Here is a 17,469-nt window from a genome sequence, read left to right as displayed (position 1 = left end):
GGAGATGTCGTAGATTATGCCTACAGTATATTGCATTGTATACTCCTGGACCATATCTGTATGCCTGCATGACGAGCAAATCAGATTCAGTATTTGGACGTTTGACTATGACCCCTCCTGACGTAGATATCCTGTTAAATATTTTAATGTCTAGCTCGGAGATTTTTTGGACATCTGTGGAACATACAAGTCTGGTGCAGGACTGAATATTAGACGTTCTGAAGATCTTAAGCCTTTCATTCTGGCTCCTCAAGGGATGCATTGTCAATGTTCAAAAAGACATTTAAAAGACCTACTTCGGACGTAACTTTGTTCAGTGGGATGTTTCAAAAACTTACGTCATAGCTTGGTATATAGACTCTATGCCGTAACGAATCGCAAACTCGTCCACGATCTCTTGAGCCACCTCATCGAAATACACCTTCCAGGCATCATCTCCATGCGCATCCGGAATCTTGACCATACCCTGGCCCTCGACAGCAGTGCAGTGGTGGAATATATTCTGGGACAAAAGACAGCCTGTGCCGTTTACCCATAATGCACACAGAACCCACCGAGCGACGAAAATGGAAGCACTTTGAGCAGTCTCTATTCACTGATACTCAGCCAGAAATGACAAATAAAATATCCTTATAATACTGTGTATATAGTATGAAACTGGATTTTATAAAAAAAAATTATTAGACTTACAGTTTAAAAAACAACCTACATTGTTCTTAGATGAGAGTGCGAAAAAACATATATGCAGTCATTGCGGAAACAGATGTCAAGTTCTTTATTTCGGCTAGACAGCAGTACTTAAGAGAAGGCACTGAGTGAATTAGGTACAGTACACCATGTTGGAGTCCTCCAGTGTATGTGTGTGTTTCGATGTGCATACAACAGAAAACTACGCGTGGCAGTGCAATAGGTGAAAATTGGTTTACCTCATGTAGACAAGTGTATTGAACATGGTAGGAAGCCACCTTCTCCTCTCCTTTAATCTCCACATTGATCTGCAGCCGGATGGCTCCCGACACGGCCGACTTGTCTGTTCTTTTCTCTGCATATAAAACAAAGCAGACTTAAATTAAGGCTATATTAGAGACTGGTGTCTTTACAATCACATTAAAGAATAATCAGTCAGTGATACCTTCTCAGTGATTGTTTTTTATTCCCATGCTGAGAAAAATCGTCCAAACTGCAATATTTACCCGTCTTTTGCCTTGCTAGTTACATTTTCACAATGACTGGTAAATATTCCCTGTACACTCGACGAAAGGGAGAAGTAAGAGACAGAAAAAATCATGAAGATGATTTTTGAAATAAAAAAGCAACAAAAGTAGGGAATAGTAATTGTAGGAACTGCAAATAGTGAAGAAAAGGAAGAAAAGAATTACTGTGAGAGCAGCAACCCAGAGAAATGTACAGGTGCGGAGAGCTACTCCTGCGAGGAAGGGAAGGTGGCAGATTGGGCACCGATGGAAAGGATGAATGATCATTAAGTCATAGGTGTGGCGCACAGCAAGGAGAGTAGGGGGACGAAAGCAGACTGAAAGGCCAGACACAAGGCTCCTGAAGGAAGAGCTTCTCTTGTATGGAACACGAGAAATAAAAAAGAGAAAGAGAGTGTGGGACAGAAAACCACAGCAAGTACAGCAGCAGAGCCAGTCTCACAGGGGATTCGGACTTCAGAAGCACATCGAGACCTTCTTCTGGCAATCCATACTAATGCAAAATATGTTACATTCTCACTGTGCTTCAGTGGGTGGAAAATCAGCAGTGGAGGGAACATCCCATGGAATAAGAAAAGGGCACATTTGTCTTGGCTGAGTGTTCTCTGATGTACTAAGTCACATGTGCATTCGAAACATTGTTATTGCCATTGTTTGAATCTATACATGAAACCTACTATACCTCTTTGATATTAATGGAAAGCTGAGGAATATCTTCTTCCAATCATATATCACAACCACTGCTTGTGCAAAGTATAAACTATCCATACTAGGAAATGAAACAACTTAATAAATTAGTGATAAAATAAAATGTACTACTAAAGAACATTCCAGTTATATGGATAATCAGTTTGATTTAATCGGGTCTGAATGACATTTACTTTGCCATCTTTGACATAGCAGAATTCTGCTATCTTCCTTTGATTTTAAATTTCACAAAAAATGTAAGATTAGTTTTATTAATTGTAAATAGAGAAGTATTTAGAATGCTTGATAAACATCAACAATTAATTAACTGAGCCGCATTTACTGAACCAGAAAATTGTTAAATAATATTCTGAAAAAAAATTGAATGGCTGTTAGGAAGTTACGGAACTTACTAGAAATTTGAAATACGTCAACATTTTCTGCTATGCTTGTTTTAGGAGAGCATATTTAAAAAGTGTGACTTGTCCTCCAAACCTAGTAGGCAAAGAAAAAGGCAGCGTAGTGATTGGCTGATAATGATGAGTGTCATACCTACTCTAAGGCACCTTTAACTATGTGGTGATTCCTTCCTGTGTTTAGACACATAACTGCACACATAACTCGAGATCTATATAGCCGCAGTAAATTATGCTACTATTTTAATAGGCAAAATTCCATCCATCCAACTACTGCTCCAGTACTGGATCATGTGACATTGGAGATGATCCCCAGGATCACAGAGCTATCCATCACAGGGCAAATGCTATGGGCAATTTGCACCATGTTACCTAAGCACACGTTCTTTAGCTATGGGAGGAAGACGATAAAGCCGAAGGAAACGAAGGCAGGGAGAACATGCTACTGGTAGTCTACACTCACAGACCCAGTGACAGGAATCCAAGCTGAACCACTGTAGGTACGGGGCGACACCAGTAATCATGGAAGTGCCCAGCGAATGACAAGGTAGGACAAAACATTAAGTCCCAATCCATACTAACTTTCTAGTTAAACACTGCAATAAGTTAAATTATTTATAAATATAAAACCAAACAGTACATAAAATCTCAATAGAATTACTAAGTTTGATCAGAAAAGAAAATGAGTAAGTATTTTTTGCATAATTTTTACGATTATCATTAAGACCAAACAAATGACATGCGTCAAATTTCATTAACATCATTCATTGTAAAATGATATACTTGTAAAACACCAATTATGTCTTTATATGTCTAACCTAAGGATCCACTATCAACAACCCACACCATGACATTAGCATCAGTGCCACCAACCCACACCCACACCATCCCCATTCTCACCTGTGATGCCCTAATGAGAAGAAGCTGATTGTCTTGCCTAACAACAAGCACAATTCATCTAGGGATTCCAAACCAGTAACTGCTACTGTTGACACAAGTATCTCCATACAATGGAAGGAACTTTCAACTTGAACTGACAACAGTGGACATATGAAAGCCACAGCGGTCGTCACACATGGCATACTGGTTGAGAGAGAATCGGAAGCTGAGTAGACTCACCCAGGTTGTACCAGACATCCATCTCTCCACATAAAGTGCGGACCTCGATGATGCTCTGTCCCAGGAAGTCGTCAGACTCTCGCTTCAGTCGTTGCTTCACTCTAGACTTGATGTCATCATCTTCATCCCACACACGGACCTTGATCCGGTCTGAGGAGTTGTGACATTCGCTAAAGAAAGTTTGGAAAAAACCATCACTGCAAGACCAGCAACGGTACTGTACTCTAAAAGGTGTCACGTATATTAAAAGGTAAGGGTTAACTGTTATTCTGTGACGTGAAATCTCAATGTCTTGGCAACGGGGGATGTGACTCACAAGTTAAACTTTTCCTCCCAGACTGGGTTAAGGTTTCCATAAATAGTCCTGGTCCGCTTCTTAGTCTTCCCCACCTGCACTGTTACGTAGGGATCACTCGAACCCGTTCGGTCTTTGGCCTGCAGACCCTGAGCAGACACCACTGTTGAAAACAAGTTGTGTCACTTATATCAGCAAGGACTCCAATTCAACATAATGGAAGCATTTCCTATTATAGTAGTTCAAGCCTATATATTAGTGTATGCATACCTTATCCTATATATTAGTCTATCCTATATATTAGTTAATTCCTGTAAACTAATGATAGGAATTTGATTTTTTTGTCAGAAAAGATATTGTAAAATTAACTGCATGCCTGAAGTTTAGTAAATATGACCTAAAGATTAAGATAAAATGCAAAGTACCATATAGGAAATTAAGACTGGGGAACAAAATTACAAATTGCACTTAATGTTTTGCTTGCTGAGTCCTTTGCCTGAACACACGGAAATGCTACTCAGCTACCATTATGAAATGTCATGAGGACAAAAGCAGCATTATTTCTTCCAGGTCTTTACATCATTCTTCCGCAAAATTCCGGATCTCGTAGTTGAAATACGGCCTTTTCTGTGAAAATAAATGTTATCTGCATGCCCTAAGCTGCAATCGCACATTTTTATGTAAGATGATGTTTTTTCAGTTTACATAACAATAATAAAGTATGGCAAGCACAATAAAATTTCATATGCTTTATAGCTATTGATTTTAATTGCAATCTGTTTCACCACTGTCACTTAAAGCACAGTGCAATAGCTATTACAACATGTACCCAAACATGACTAATCATAAGTATGTACCACATGCACACAGTCATGTATGCCTGGGCCCGGAGTATGTTCATAACTGCAATGGTAAATCATGTCCTTAGAAGTCTACAGATTGTATGAAATTATACAGTATATCCAACAGCATTGCATATGTACTGTGTATATGCAGTTTTATTACTGAAATCAGTTTACCGGTGATTGTGATCTTGGCTGACCACTTTGAGGTGCCGTCCAGCACACTCTGCTTGACAGCCTTCATTTGCTGGGCATGGGAAAGTTTGCTAACACCAAACACATCTCGGATTTCCTCAAAGATCTCCGGTTTGTTTCGCTCACGGATTTTCATGCGGTCTTTCATGGCCATTATGATGCTCTGGGTGCGATCCTCAGCTCCCATTTTGGAACTTTTCTCTGCTGCACCTACACAAATGAACAAACAAATAAATGCATCTGTGACAAATGAAGCTGACAATTGTTTGCACATGCCATCCAAATCCAAGCCAATAGAAAACAATTTTGACATTTAAGCAATAAACACTATAAATTGTAGAATTGTACTACTTAATGTACTTAATATTATTAATACACATTCATTTCAAAAATTAAACACACAAACTGCATTCTCAAAAAAGTATTTTAACAACAGATTTATCCATACATATAAAATAATTTTTAAACATATTCACAAATGAATTTAATCAGTTATTTTGTATTAGTGTTTAATTTGTGATATCAGAAACAAATAACCTCTGGCAGTTACTTCTAGGCAAGTTTACATTGCTTTGCAGATTTATATTTATACAGAAGAAACAAATGATTCTTGACATACAACAATAACAATCTGACTGCCCTTATTTGTTTTACATATATATGCTTCTCAGTATAGTTACTGTATAAACACTGGATTTCAGTGTGATACTACGCTATGGAATAGATTACGGACACTTCTGATTTCCCAGGATTCCCTAGCCACGGCAATGTACGGCAAGACCGCGACTCACGTTGCAGACAGTCCGCATTGAGCAGGTCCTGGCATTTCTCGTGGCACTTCACACCACACTCCGAGCACTTCAAGCCCTGCCGTGCAATGCCCCACAACAGCCCCTCACACTCGTAGCAGTAGGTGGGTGTGGTGGCCGTCCACACCTCAAAGTTGTGGGGGGTGGTGCAGGAGATGGGGTATATGAGAGCCTGCAGAGTCTTCTTGTAGACATGGTTCTTCTGCAGCGGGGCAGGCAGACAGACATGAGGCATGAGATGAATGTAGGAGAACGAAAAGAAAATGCAAGAAAGAGTGACTATGTTTTTAGGTATAAAGAAAAATAACATATGAATATGGAGCACCGATTAGTATTTAGATAAGACAGACTCTATTGTTTGCCTCTCCAATCCCATGAGTCATCATTATTATTATTAGTGACAAAACAAGTGCTCAAAGCAACACATTTCATTGTGCCCTATGATGAGTGGGGGCAAAAATCAATGTACATAAAAAGTGTGCATGAGGACTTATATTCGCCCCATGTCAGTCAGGAGCAGAAGAAACAAATGCAGTGTATTCACCAGGTCCTCATCCTTCAGGGAGGTCCTTGTGGCCAGGGCAGAGGTGATACCAGCCTTCCTGGACTGGACAAGGGACTGCACACCACATGACAAGTCAGCCTCCACCAATCACAGACAATGCAAAACACAACCCAGTTTATGTAGTAAACTTAGCATCACAACAGCACAATTTACTTGAAAATGGTTAAAAAAAAAAAAAGTTATCTTAGGGGAATGGTTTTCATAAAATGGTTCTCATCGAGTGTAAAGTTTCATTAAGCAGTCATAAAGTACATATTAACTTTTTTTTTAAATTATCAGTGGTGCACATGAAGTACAGAGTGGGTCGCTTTAATCTTCTTCTTCCGTGGTGCATCTATTACAACAACAAAAAAATCATTACCACCCTCCATTACACATTATTTGTTGTGCAGCCGATCCAGCAATAGACTAGACAATTTCACATCTATTTCTCAGCCAAGGAGTCAAGGCAGGTGAAAATCAAAATCGAAGCTCTATCCTACTTATCTCAGTCATTCCATTTTTTTTTATATCAATGGCCTCCCATACTGGCGAGTTAACTGCTATTCAGTCACATCATAGTTGACTGACAATTAGTTGTTTTTACTATGCTTGAAATTGACTTTAAAAATCTCTTTCTCCAATACGGTAATGAAAAGTAAAGAAAATTACAAACAAGGATGAGGTGATGAGGAGAGAAAAATCCAACACGTAAACAATAAATTAAGATAAGAATCCACTTACCATAGCCTGGACATAAAACAAGAGTGCAATGAAAGGAATAAGAGAGTTCATTTAAGCATTCTAATAAAACAATTCTCAGTTGTTAAAATGTGCCTATTTCACAATGATTTATTGTGACATTAAGTAACATATGCACAGTAAATGTTAGATTATTAATTCAGAAACAATGGACAAATTCAGTGAACACCCCCTCTAATCATGATGTTTAATTATAATCATAGTTGATGATTGTCCTTGAAATCATCCATATATTACACTGGAGGACCTCAGAGAGACCAGCACTCACCAAGTCGCTGACCAGTGGGATGGGCCTTTTCTTCCGTAGATCAGGCATGCTGTCAATCCCAAAGTTATCCCCTCCACTGTGGATCCAGATATACAGTACAGATCCAGCATATTAACAAGAAGATACATTTCTTAAAAGCAAAAATCTTCTTCACATGTCTCCTGAACAAAATATTTTAACTTATCTTAATTCCTACTAGTTTTCGGCTAAGCAAATAAAAGCACAGTGGATTATTTCACTTTTGCTCAAGGCTTATGGGAAAAAAATAATTTGCTCCGGTTCCCGTTATACATTGTTTATATAAGAAATTATAAAGTTTCTTGCTAGCAATAAGTAGGTAACATTGTGAGGGGACACAGATGGTTCATTACTGATCTGCGAGCAGGAGCTCACCTAGACTTGACCCACGGGTGTTTGCTGATGTCGCCATTACCTTCACGGTTCTGTTTAATTAACACAAGACAGACCAGAAAGCAATGATGCACTCATGGTATGAAATCAGGAAAGTCTTCTTCATAAAAAGCATGCTGGAGCACAAAGATAGCAGAACAGATTAGAACAGGAGGATTTCAGTTTTGTGAAAACCATACAGTAACTGCCACTACATTAGCATCGCGTGCTACAGACATTTTAGTTCTTATTCGCTCCTTAAAAGGTGATTTAATGATGTCTGTTAAGACATAAGGTCACCCAAATGTAAATACGTATAAGACTACACTAAGGCATAATTGGACAATGAATAAAGCAGGACTGGACATAAAGGAACAGCAGGAGGAGTGTAATAGTCCAGAGGGTATGCTGCACAGGCAACATGAAAGAAAACATCTAAAAGTTGCAATGATTAAAAGCTCAAAGCACAAACCACAAAGTACTGGTATTCTCTTTTCTATAAAAATAACATCTCAATAAGAAAGTGGATGCTTAACAGGGATGCCAGAGAGTAAACAAAGGTTTTGTGATGGTCACAGCACAGCAAATGAAAAGACAGCTTGAGATGTCTGGGCGTGTGGATACTACGGCTTGCGGGGATTTGATTACTGCAGCTGTCCCTCGGCTAACCTCATACTGTCAGGGATCTTCCACTAGAATGCATAAGTTCATACTGGCTATCTGAAAGCCAGAGCATTCGTCCATAAATAGCCATGAAGAGATTCTGCTTATTGCTCTCCATTCAAGCCCAGAACGAATTTCACTGTTGAACATTTGGAAAAACACTAGATAAATGAGACAAGGTAGTAATCAGGGACATAATCTCTCTACATGCCGAATCACACAAGAACCGCACAGATAAAACTGACCTGCGGTCTGAATTTCTGCGTATGTCTTAAAGGAAAACTTTGATGTGTATTTCACAGCAACTCAGATTAATCAGTGACACAGCAATTTCATCACAAAAAGCCGCATGAACATACATCGCAGCATTTATGTTTCGGAATAATGTTTCTTAAAATGTCAGAAAACTCCACAGTGATGAAAGGCTTTCGGGATATATAAATATCCATCACGTGTCTGCTTAACCTAGAATGGAGCAGTAATTGCAGCTTAAAGGTTGAACTTGTTAGTGTATAATTTGCACTGCTATGGTTTTGCAAAAGACATACAAAGTACCAACAAATTTCACGATAAACTGTATTTGTTTCCAAATGATTTACTACGGATCTCTTTCCCTCATCTGAAAACAGCGAGCAAACCACAGTGTCGAAAAAAATCAAAATAACAAAACTATCAAAAGTGATTCCATCTGCAATACAACATATTAAGCAGCTTCATTATCCCCAAAGGATTACAGTAGGCACCATAACATTTTATTGATGAGTCAACGTGTATTTTCGAGAAAAAAAAAATGTTTTCCTTTAAGCAGACTGCAAAAACAAGAAAACAAATACAAGCAGACCCCAAAGCAAAACAAACAGAGAGCAAAAACATGAGGACATGGTAAACCTCATGCACAAGTACAGTCACTAAAGAACATGAGAGATGTTTCTGTTTAAGGGTGGTAAGTGACCTGCTGGACAACTCCTCTACTGCCTTCTGCAAAACAAGAAAGCATAGAGTAAGAGAACAACTTATCAATATATTGTTTTCAGAAATAGTTTATGCTATGTTACAAATAAGGCACACCATTAAATCAAGCTAAATAAAGCAATGATTGAAATGTACTGCAGTTTACAGGTCTACTCTTGTATAAAGCAAGTTCATACATTTTTCACCTTTTAATAATTTGCTGTTCCATGCAACGTAATCTATTTTGTCACATCTACGCTAAACATAATAGGCATCCATAATGAACAACCGGCATGTTTCGGGGGAAGAAAATACACACATATACACAGTAACCCCTTCACATTTGCAAACTTGACATTCGCAGTTTTGGTTATTCCGGTGCTGGTCGTGAACAATTAATTATTTTTGGAGCTTGCTGAAACATTGCAGAAACTGGCAGACAATGCGTAAGCCAAAAAATACTGAAAATGATCTGGATCACATAAAATTATCCATCTATCAATCCATCCAATTTCTGTAACAGCTTATCCTATTGAGGGTCACGGAGGGTCTGGAGCCTATCCCGAAGGCTACGGGCATAAGGCAGGGAACGGCCCAGGATGGGGCATCAACCCACCTTAGGGCACACTTACACACCGTTCATACCGACAGCCGATTTGGTAACTCCAATTCACCTTATCCTGTTATTAGACTGTGGGAGTACTTGAAGAAAACATAAACCTACATATATATCTGGAACCTAGCATTTCGTGTAGCTCAGTAGGCTAAGCCTGTGTGCCTATAATCACAAGATCACTGGTTCAAACCCAACCTCAGTACGTCTGTGGGTCCTTGAGCAAGGCCCGTAACCCCCAGCTCCCTGGGCACCACTATGAGTGGCATCCCTTCATGGACAGCTTGCTCTACAAAGAGTAAGCTGAGGGAGGCGTAAAGACAATTTTCCCACGGGGATCAATAAAGTATCAATTATTATTTTTCATAGTAACTTTTAAACTTTTCGGTGCTGAAGTTTTGTATTTTTAATAACAGGTCCAAAACGTAGTGCTTCCAGTGCATACTGTACAGCACTGCAGTTATTGTTCATACAGGTGTATAATTTACGGATGGATTGCATTCTAACCCTTGCAAATATAAAGGAGTTACTGTATATAAACGTACATGAGTCCGTGATGTGCATTTTTACAAACATTTTGGGCACTTTTTGTAAATGCTTATGGATTATTACTCTGCTGGAAAATAAAATGGAATGACTCCATTTGTGTTGCTAAGGTATTGGTATAATGTCGATCTGCATTGTACTGTAAATAGTGACATGATGGCGCAACTCATACTAATGCATGAATGAGTATTAGTGAAAAGTGTCAATGAAGTTCCTTGTACCTGGAAAGCTCTCCTCCTGAGAAAAGGTGTGCATGGTCATCCTTGAAAGGTTCTGCTGCATCTGCCTCTTCTCCTTCAGGATCTTCTGGAAGTTACTGATGCATTTGAGACGCCGCGCCTCCTGCAGGCTGACTTCTGTATCGCAAGTGCAGAGCTCAGACAGGTTTGCTGTGGTGGAGTTCTGTTCCTCAGTGGCCTGGGCTTCTCCTGCACCTTCCAGCTTGTTGGTGTTGATTTCATGAGAGATAAGAGTACCTGAAGAGCCCTGGAGACCAAACTGTGTCCTGCATGTATGAGGGCACTCCTCCAGGGAATCCAGCTGGCTTGGCTTTGCATCCATATGACAGGCTTCACCGCCCATCTCTAGAAGGTGTTCTATGGAGCTATTTCCCTCCTCCTCTCGGATACTTTCTGTGCTGTCTATTTCTGTCAGGCTTCTACATGGACTTATGGATAGTTTGCTTTCAATTTCCTCCTCAGAGAACTGAGGACCTGTGGTCTCCAGTTTATGTAGAGCACAGCGAACGGCACTTTTGAAATCTAGCACCACTTTTCCAAACCTTTTCACATTGAATCCTATATCAGCCTCCTCATCCTCATTCTTTAGACTAGGAAGGAAGTTGACACTTTCTTCTTCCTCCTCTCCTTGTAAGGCTGCCTCATCTGTGTTAATAGCATGTGACTGTCTTTCCCACTCTTGGTTCACAGTTTCTCCCATACCCAATTCCAGATCATCAGTTGTAAGATCACAATCACGGCAATCGGCACACTCTACAATGCTCGAGTTGTGATTGGGGATTCTGGGGGGCTCAGTCACACATACTTGATTGTAAGTCTCTAGATAATGGTAGCCAGAAGTAGGAGAGTACATATAGCTGTCAGTGTAATCATATTCAAAACTACAGCTTGCTGTCTGCATGCCAGTGGATGCCCGATTGTTGTGGTGTAGATATCCGAGTGCCTGCCAATTTGCTGATCTGGGAGAATCAGCAGGGGTATTATAGTGACGATCATTCTCAAACACAAGATATTCAGGACTATATACTGATGACTGATCTGTGGGGCTCTCGGGATCTGTGAACTTACATTGTTTACACGTATCCATTTCTCCAAGATTCTCCCCTTGTTCTGTAATATTCTTTTGAGGAAAAGAAAGTTGAAGGTCACCTTCTGTCTTCTTAATTACACTGCGCTGTGGGCCCACAGTTCCCCAGTCGTCAGGTTTCATGGTAGATACATGGTGTTTCCCTTTGTGATATTCATTTGACTTTGAGCTATGGCTTGAAGAGAGGGAACTGGTGCTCGGGCATTTCTGGCCTTCTTGAAATTCTAGAAAACTAAAGCTGACTTTTCTAGACAGGGAGTAAGATGGTAACTCCGATGCTTTTTCTGAAGAATCTTGATCAGGAATCTTGATCAAGTTATAACCATCAGAGGAAGTCCGAAACGTAGACCCAGCAGGTTCTGACCAGTTACCTTCTGTTGATGAACTCTTTGAATGTTCAGTCCTTTCACTAAACTGTGATTGCAGTTTTATGAGCTCCTGTGTTATTGCATGACATGATCCCTGTACCTCAAAACCGATTTGGGTATTGGGTTTTTGGGGTATGGAGCTTTCTCCACTACTCCCCGCCCCTATGCTTGATCCTGAACGGAGTCCCTCAATTTCCATCAGAACTGCATCTACGCAGCTAGATATTTCATCAACAGAACCCCATACTGATGTGAGATACTCACGCAGATCTGAAATCTCTTCCTGGATCTTATTTATGCCGCGTAATTCTTTTAGTATGTGCTCAATGATGGCACTAGACTCTTCCTCATTCTCACACTTCCCTTCTTCCTTCACTGTGACTATTTTATCATTATTAATGGAGCAGACCGGAGCATGACCTGCACAGAGAAAGGTGTTTCCATCCCTCTGAGCCCATCTTTCACCTTTGGCTCCAGGAAAACCAGAACTGACTGAGTCAGAAAAAGCATGATCTACTTTCGGTCCATTATTGTGCACAAAACAAGGAATCTTATTATAGTTCTCCATAACCCGACCCTCGATCCCTACACAAGACCTTCTAAGAGTTCCCAGGCCCTGATCTTTGGAACCTTGTAGAGAACAAAACTGAGCACCGGTGAGGACCACCCCAGTGTTTTTCTCAGTCTGTGCATTTAATAATGTGAAGTCCGGTTCAGTATCTTTCTCCACTTCCTTGATGTGATGCTTGCTCCAGTGATCCTGGGTTGCTTTGAGATTCTGCGTGCCACTTGTATTGAAAGCACGTCCCTCAGACTGTTGAGTGATACACGCACCATCCTGTCCATTGAGGTCGGTCCTGGAGAACATCCCTTCAAACATTGGACCATGTGCTTCTCTGCCACTCTCAAATACACATCTGCATCCTTGCTCTTAGTATTTTAATGATTTGTGCAAAAAATTCATGGTTAGGGTGCAGATTACAGCTTTTGGAGGCCAACCCTGGCTGATGGCTTGCAAATCAGAAAAAAAATGCATGTTTAGAGAAAGCATGACCATTATTATCATACGTTTCTTGCTCCACTGTTCAATACAGTAAAATAGCATTAAGGGTAATTTCAGTTATACTACTGGCCAAATGAATAATAAGAAAGTAAAAGATCTGCATAGCATTTTCTTTCCTTTCCCCATCAAGTCTTCCTGGTATAGTAGAGCAACAAACTGAGTCCTGCATGGGTCCTGGTTTATAAACCTGCACCTGCATGTACCTGCAGTGCTTAAAACTGCATCCGACCCATTAGCCGACAGCAGCCCTAATTTCATTACGTATCCGACACGACCCGCTTCAAATAGATTCCGAGATATAAACCGCACTTGAATCACAACCCCCGATGTGATTTCAAGCAGAGTTATCGGAGGACGTGTAATTTAACCAACCATTCTGCAGGCCCACGCCGGTGTAAATAAAAATTCTGCAGTTTTTTACTTTTTCAAAAATTACATTTTAAAAATAAGCATTGCTATTTATAACTGCAGTCCACCAACAGACTATTAATTTCCAACCACACTCATCCATCCATCCATCCATCCATCCATCCATTTTCCAAACCGCTTATCCTACTGGGTCGCGGGGGGTCCAGAGCCTATCCCGGAAGCAATGGGCATGAGGCAGGGAACAACCCAGGATGGGGGGCCAGCCCATCGCAGGGCACACTCACACACCAGTCACTCACACACGCATTCCTATGGTCAATTTAGCAAGTCCAATTAGCCTCAGCATGTTTTTGGACTGTGGGGGGAAACCGGAGTACCCAGAGGAAACCCCACGACGACATGGGGAGAACATGCAAACTCCACACACATGTGACCCAGGCGGAGACTCGAACCCGGATCCCAGAGGTGTGAGACAACAGTGCTAACCACTGCACACCATGCCGCCCCTCCAACTGCACCCATACCCACAAATTACATAACAGGATATTTTTCACCCGTTACATCAAAACTTGCAAGTTCCCCGATCAGAAGTATTATAAAATTTATTATCGCCAAATCCACATCACGGTGAATATAGACATGTCAGAAAAGACAGACCAAACATGTCAGTAATATAGTTAAAATCTCAAGGCCTTCTTTGTGCAGTACATGCACCATATTATAAAACATGCCAGGAGAGGACTTAGAAAAGGTATTCAATGCCATGTATGCATGAAGAACATTCTGTTCGGAAATTACATTCAAAGAAGCACCTGAAACTGTAACTGAAATAATTAAGAGCTCAAGGTCCTATCATGCAGACCTTTTTTATATTACAAGTGTAGAGTGCAAGTATGAAATAAAATAGTTAAAAATGACATTTCTGATGGATTCTCAGTAGCAATAATTCATTCTGCTTGAATACAAATCTAGCCAGCTGTTCGGTATGTAGTCTCCTGGTGTGCCTTATGTAATGCCATTAAATGCAATTCAGCTGACTAAATCACCGCTGAATTGCATACACCTCACATATTCCCTTATACAACACAAACCCCCTCATTCTTTTGTTTGTTACATTCACAACACAAAGCAAATGTTCTACTGGACAACACATCAAGCTGCACGTAACGAGAGAAAACAAAAGTCAGAAGACAAAATTGAAAAGACCATGACAACGATTGCCTTCCATTCATTTATTAGCACTTTTGTGAAGCAGAAGGTGGCCAGGTGACAGAGGTGGTATTTCCTAAAGTGCAAACATATGTCATGGAGAAATGAGCAACCTGAACTATTTTAGCTTGTAAACATTGATTGTTCCAGAACACAGCCAGTAAAGTACAAATTATTTGATAAGCAGCGAAACAAATTTCACAAATTAATTTTGGAGCATAGGCATCTCAATTGCTTTTAGAACTTTATTTCATACAGCTGTTCTGATGTTTCATATACTTGTGTTTGTGTAGAACTTTAGTTATTGGTTTTCATAATTATAGTCCAGAAGTAAATACAAAAAATAATAAAAAATACTTCAACAACAAGGAATAAAAGCATAATTCTGATAAAATGAGAAAACGTACATTTCAAATTGCCTCACACCTCTAGAGACCAGAGTTCAGTTCCCTGGTTCAGCGTGTCTGGAGTTAGCAGGTTCTCCGTGTATTTCTTTGGAGATCATATGCACCCCTGTGCCATCGTGGCATTTCCTTCACGTCCTTTGGATGCCCCCCCACAATTGAAAAACATGTTACAGCAAATTGAAGTTGCCAAACTGTGTGTGTGTGAACGGTGTCTGTGGCTTACGACGGGTTACTCTGTGCCTTATGCCTGTTGTTGCCAGTATAAGACAAATGGTACGGAAAATGAATTTAAATTAAACGCTTTAATTAATAAAAATGTATTTTAGAACAGAATGTCTCTTATGACTATCTAGCCAGTAATTCCCACATTAGTCCCTACAGGGCACCTGTTTACAGAGCTGTATTGCATATATTCATAATTAAACGGCTTAAATCACTAATGTGCTGAAACCCTTGATGTCATTCTAGTTACACTGGAATATTACAAAATAAGATAAGAAAAACTAAATTATGAACTTAAGTAATAACAACTGCTGCTTTCAGTAAATTAAGAAAAAAACAAATCAAATGTGATACAAAATAAAATTTGAATTGTATTTTTCCTACTTTTTTCTTCTCCTATGTTATATCAAATATGTTCTTAATACATGACTTAAAAATGAATTTATAAAAAACGGACACGCTGCCTTTTGTCCTGGACTGAAAAGCAAAGACAACTACTGCTGGGAATAAAACAGTCTGTCATTTGGAGCTTCATTAAGGATAGAAAAATGAGTTTCTATATATTACAAGTTAAAAGTTCTAGCATGGAAGGATTTTAGTTTTTGGGAGATTATGAGATGAGATTTTACAAGATTTTAGTTCAAAACTAAAATCAGTCAAGCATGCAAATGCACAACCATGTCACATGAGGCTCTGTCTTTTCAAGAATCAAGCCACTCATTTGCCTGTCGTTACTGTGCAATTACTGCACTTCTAAACGGCCACTTGTTTCCTTCCTGTTTTTCCTGGGTGTGATTCAAATACACAGACATCCACAGGCCAAAAAGGCAGGCAAACAGCTAAATCCACTGCACCAAAAACAATAAAAATGCAGGCCACACAGCCTTAGACAATACAGAATAATTAGGAGCACATCCCGACACTCCTGGCAAAGGTCACTAAAAACAATTGTTTTGTTATGTTTGGCTGATTGATAGCGGAATGGTACATCGATTCCTGCAGAGCAACACTGCTTGGAGTGTAAATGGAGAAGGAACCTTTCACTAGCTGGTTTTTATTACCATATATTGTTTAGTAAAGAAGGTCTTAGAGGGAAAAATTATTTAGATTGTACTTGAAATTTCTATTAAAAGCTCCATTAACTAAATCCACATGCACCACACTGTTTAACCTTTGCCTGTTGAGAAACAAAACACCATGTGTTTCTCAATCCTCATAACATCCTCACACACACACAGACACACACACACACATACAGTATATGTGTGTATGTCTATTTTATATATGTATGTATATATATCCATGAAAAAAAAATGTATATATATATGTATATATATGTATATATATATATATATATGTATATATATATATATATATATATATATATATATATATATATATATATATATATATATGTGTGTGTGTGTGTATGCATTATATATACACTTTGCGTGTCATATCAAATGTGTGACATGTATGTATACAAAGTACATATACTGATCAGCCGTAACATTAAAACCACTGACAGGTGAAGTCAACAACATTTATTGGCACCTGTCTCAGCCAAAAGAACAGTCAGTTCCTGAAGTTGATGTGTTGCAAGCAGGAAAAATGGCCAAGTGCAAGGATCTGAGCAACTTTGACGAGGGTCAAATTGTGATGGCTAGAGGACTGGGCCAGAGCATCTCTAAAACGGCAGGTCTTGTGGGGTGTTCCTGGTGTGCAGTGGCCAGTACCTACTGACAGTGGTCCAAGGAAGGCCAACTGGTGACCCAAAACTGGGGTCATGGGCGCCCAAGGCTCAATGATCCACTTAGGGAGTGAAGGTTATGCCGTCTGGTCCGATTCCACAGGAGAGCCATTGCACCACAAAATCCTGAAAAACTATTGGCTATGATAGAACGGTATCAGAACACACAGTGCATTGCAGCTTGCTGTATACGGGGCTTCGTAGCCACAGACCGTCCAGAATGCCCATGTTGACCCCTATCCACTACCGAAAGTTCCTACAGGAGGCAAATGAGCATCAAAACCAGACAATAGGGCAATGGAAGAAGGTGGCCTGGTCTGATGAGTTACGTTTTCCGTTACATCATCTGGACGGCCGGGTGTGTGTGCATGTGGGTACCCAGGACAAGATGGCACTGGGGGGGACTATGGGAAGAAGGCAAACCGGTGGAAGTACAGCAGT

The 17,469-nt window shown here is 39.9% G+C and overlaps 1 protein-coding gene across 1 annotated transcript in view; it reads right to left on the bottom strand.

The window, feature by feature from the left end:
* The window catches only part of LOC125717957 (protein unc-13 homolog B-like), a 49,835-nt gene that overhangs the window by 28,602 nt on the left and 3,764 nt on the right, over positions 1-17,469 (bottom strand). The window contains exons 2-12 of the mRNA XM_048991376.1: positions 10,536-13,019; positions 9,157-9,182; positions 7,545-7,594; positions 7,152-7,227; positions 6,122-6,196; positions 5,560-5,779; positions 4,751-4,978; positions 3,753-3,894; positions 3,437-3,606; positions 927-1,042; positions 339-502 (exon numbers count right to left, since the gene is read on the bottom strand). Coding sequence (XP_048847333.1) covers positions 339-502; positions 927-1,042; positions 3,437-3,606; positions 3,753-3,894; positions 4,751-4,978; positions 5,560-5,779; positions 6,122-6,196; positions 7,152-7,227; positions 7,545-7,594; positions 9,157-9,182; positions 10,536-12,888 — 3,620 coding nt within the window. The 5' untranslated portion in view covers positions 12,889-13,019. The remainder of the gene's footprint in view (positions 1-338; positions 503-926; positions 1,043-3,436; positions 3,607-3,752; positions 3,895-4,750; positions 4,979-5,559; positions 5,780-6,121; positions 6,197-7,151; positions 7,228-7,544; positions 7,595-9,156; positions 9,183-10,535; positions 13,020-17,469) is intronic.

The sequence above is a fragment of the Brienomyrus brachyistius genome, chromosome 2, assembly GCF_023856365.1.
Source record: "Brienomyrus brachyistius isolate T26 chromosome 2, BBRACH_0.4, whole genome shotgun sequence".
NCBI lineage: Eukaryota > Metazoa > Chordata > Actinopteri > Osteoglossiformes > Mormyridae > Brienomyrus > Brienomyrus brachyistius.
The sequence above is the reverse complement of the archived record's forward strand: the minus strand, read 5'-3'. Positions and strand labels throughout refer to the sequence as shown.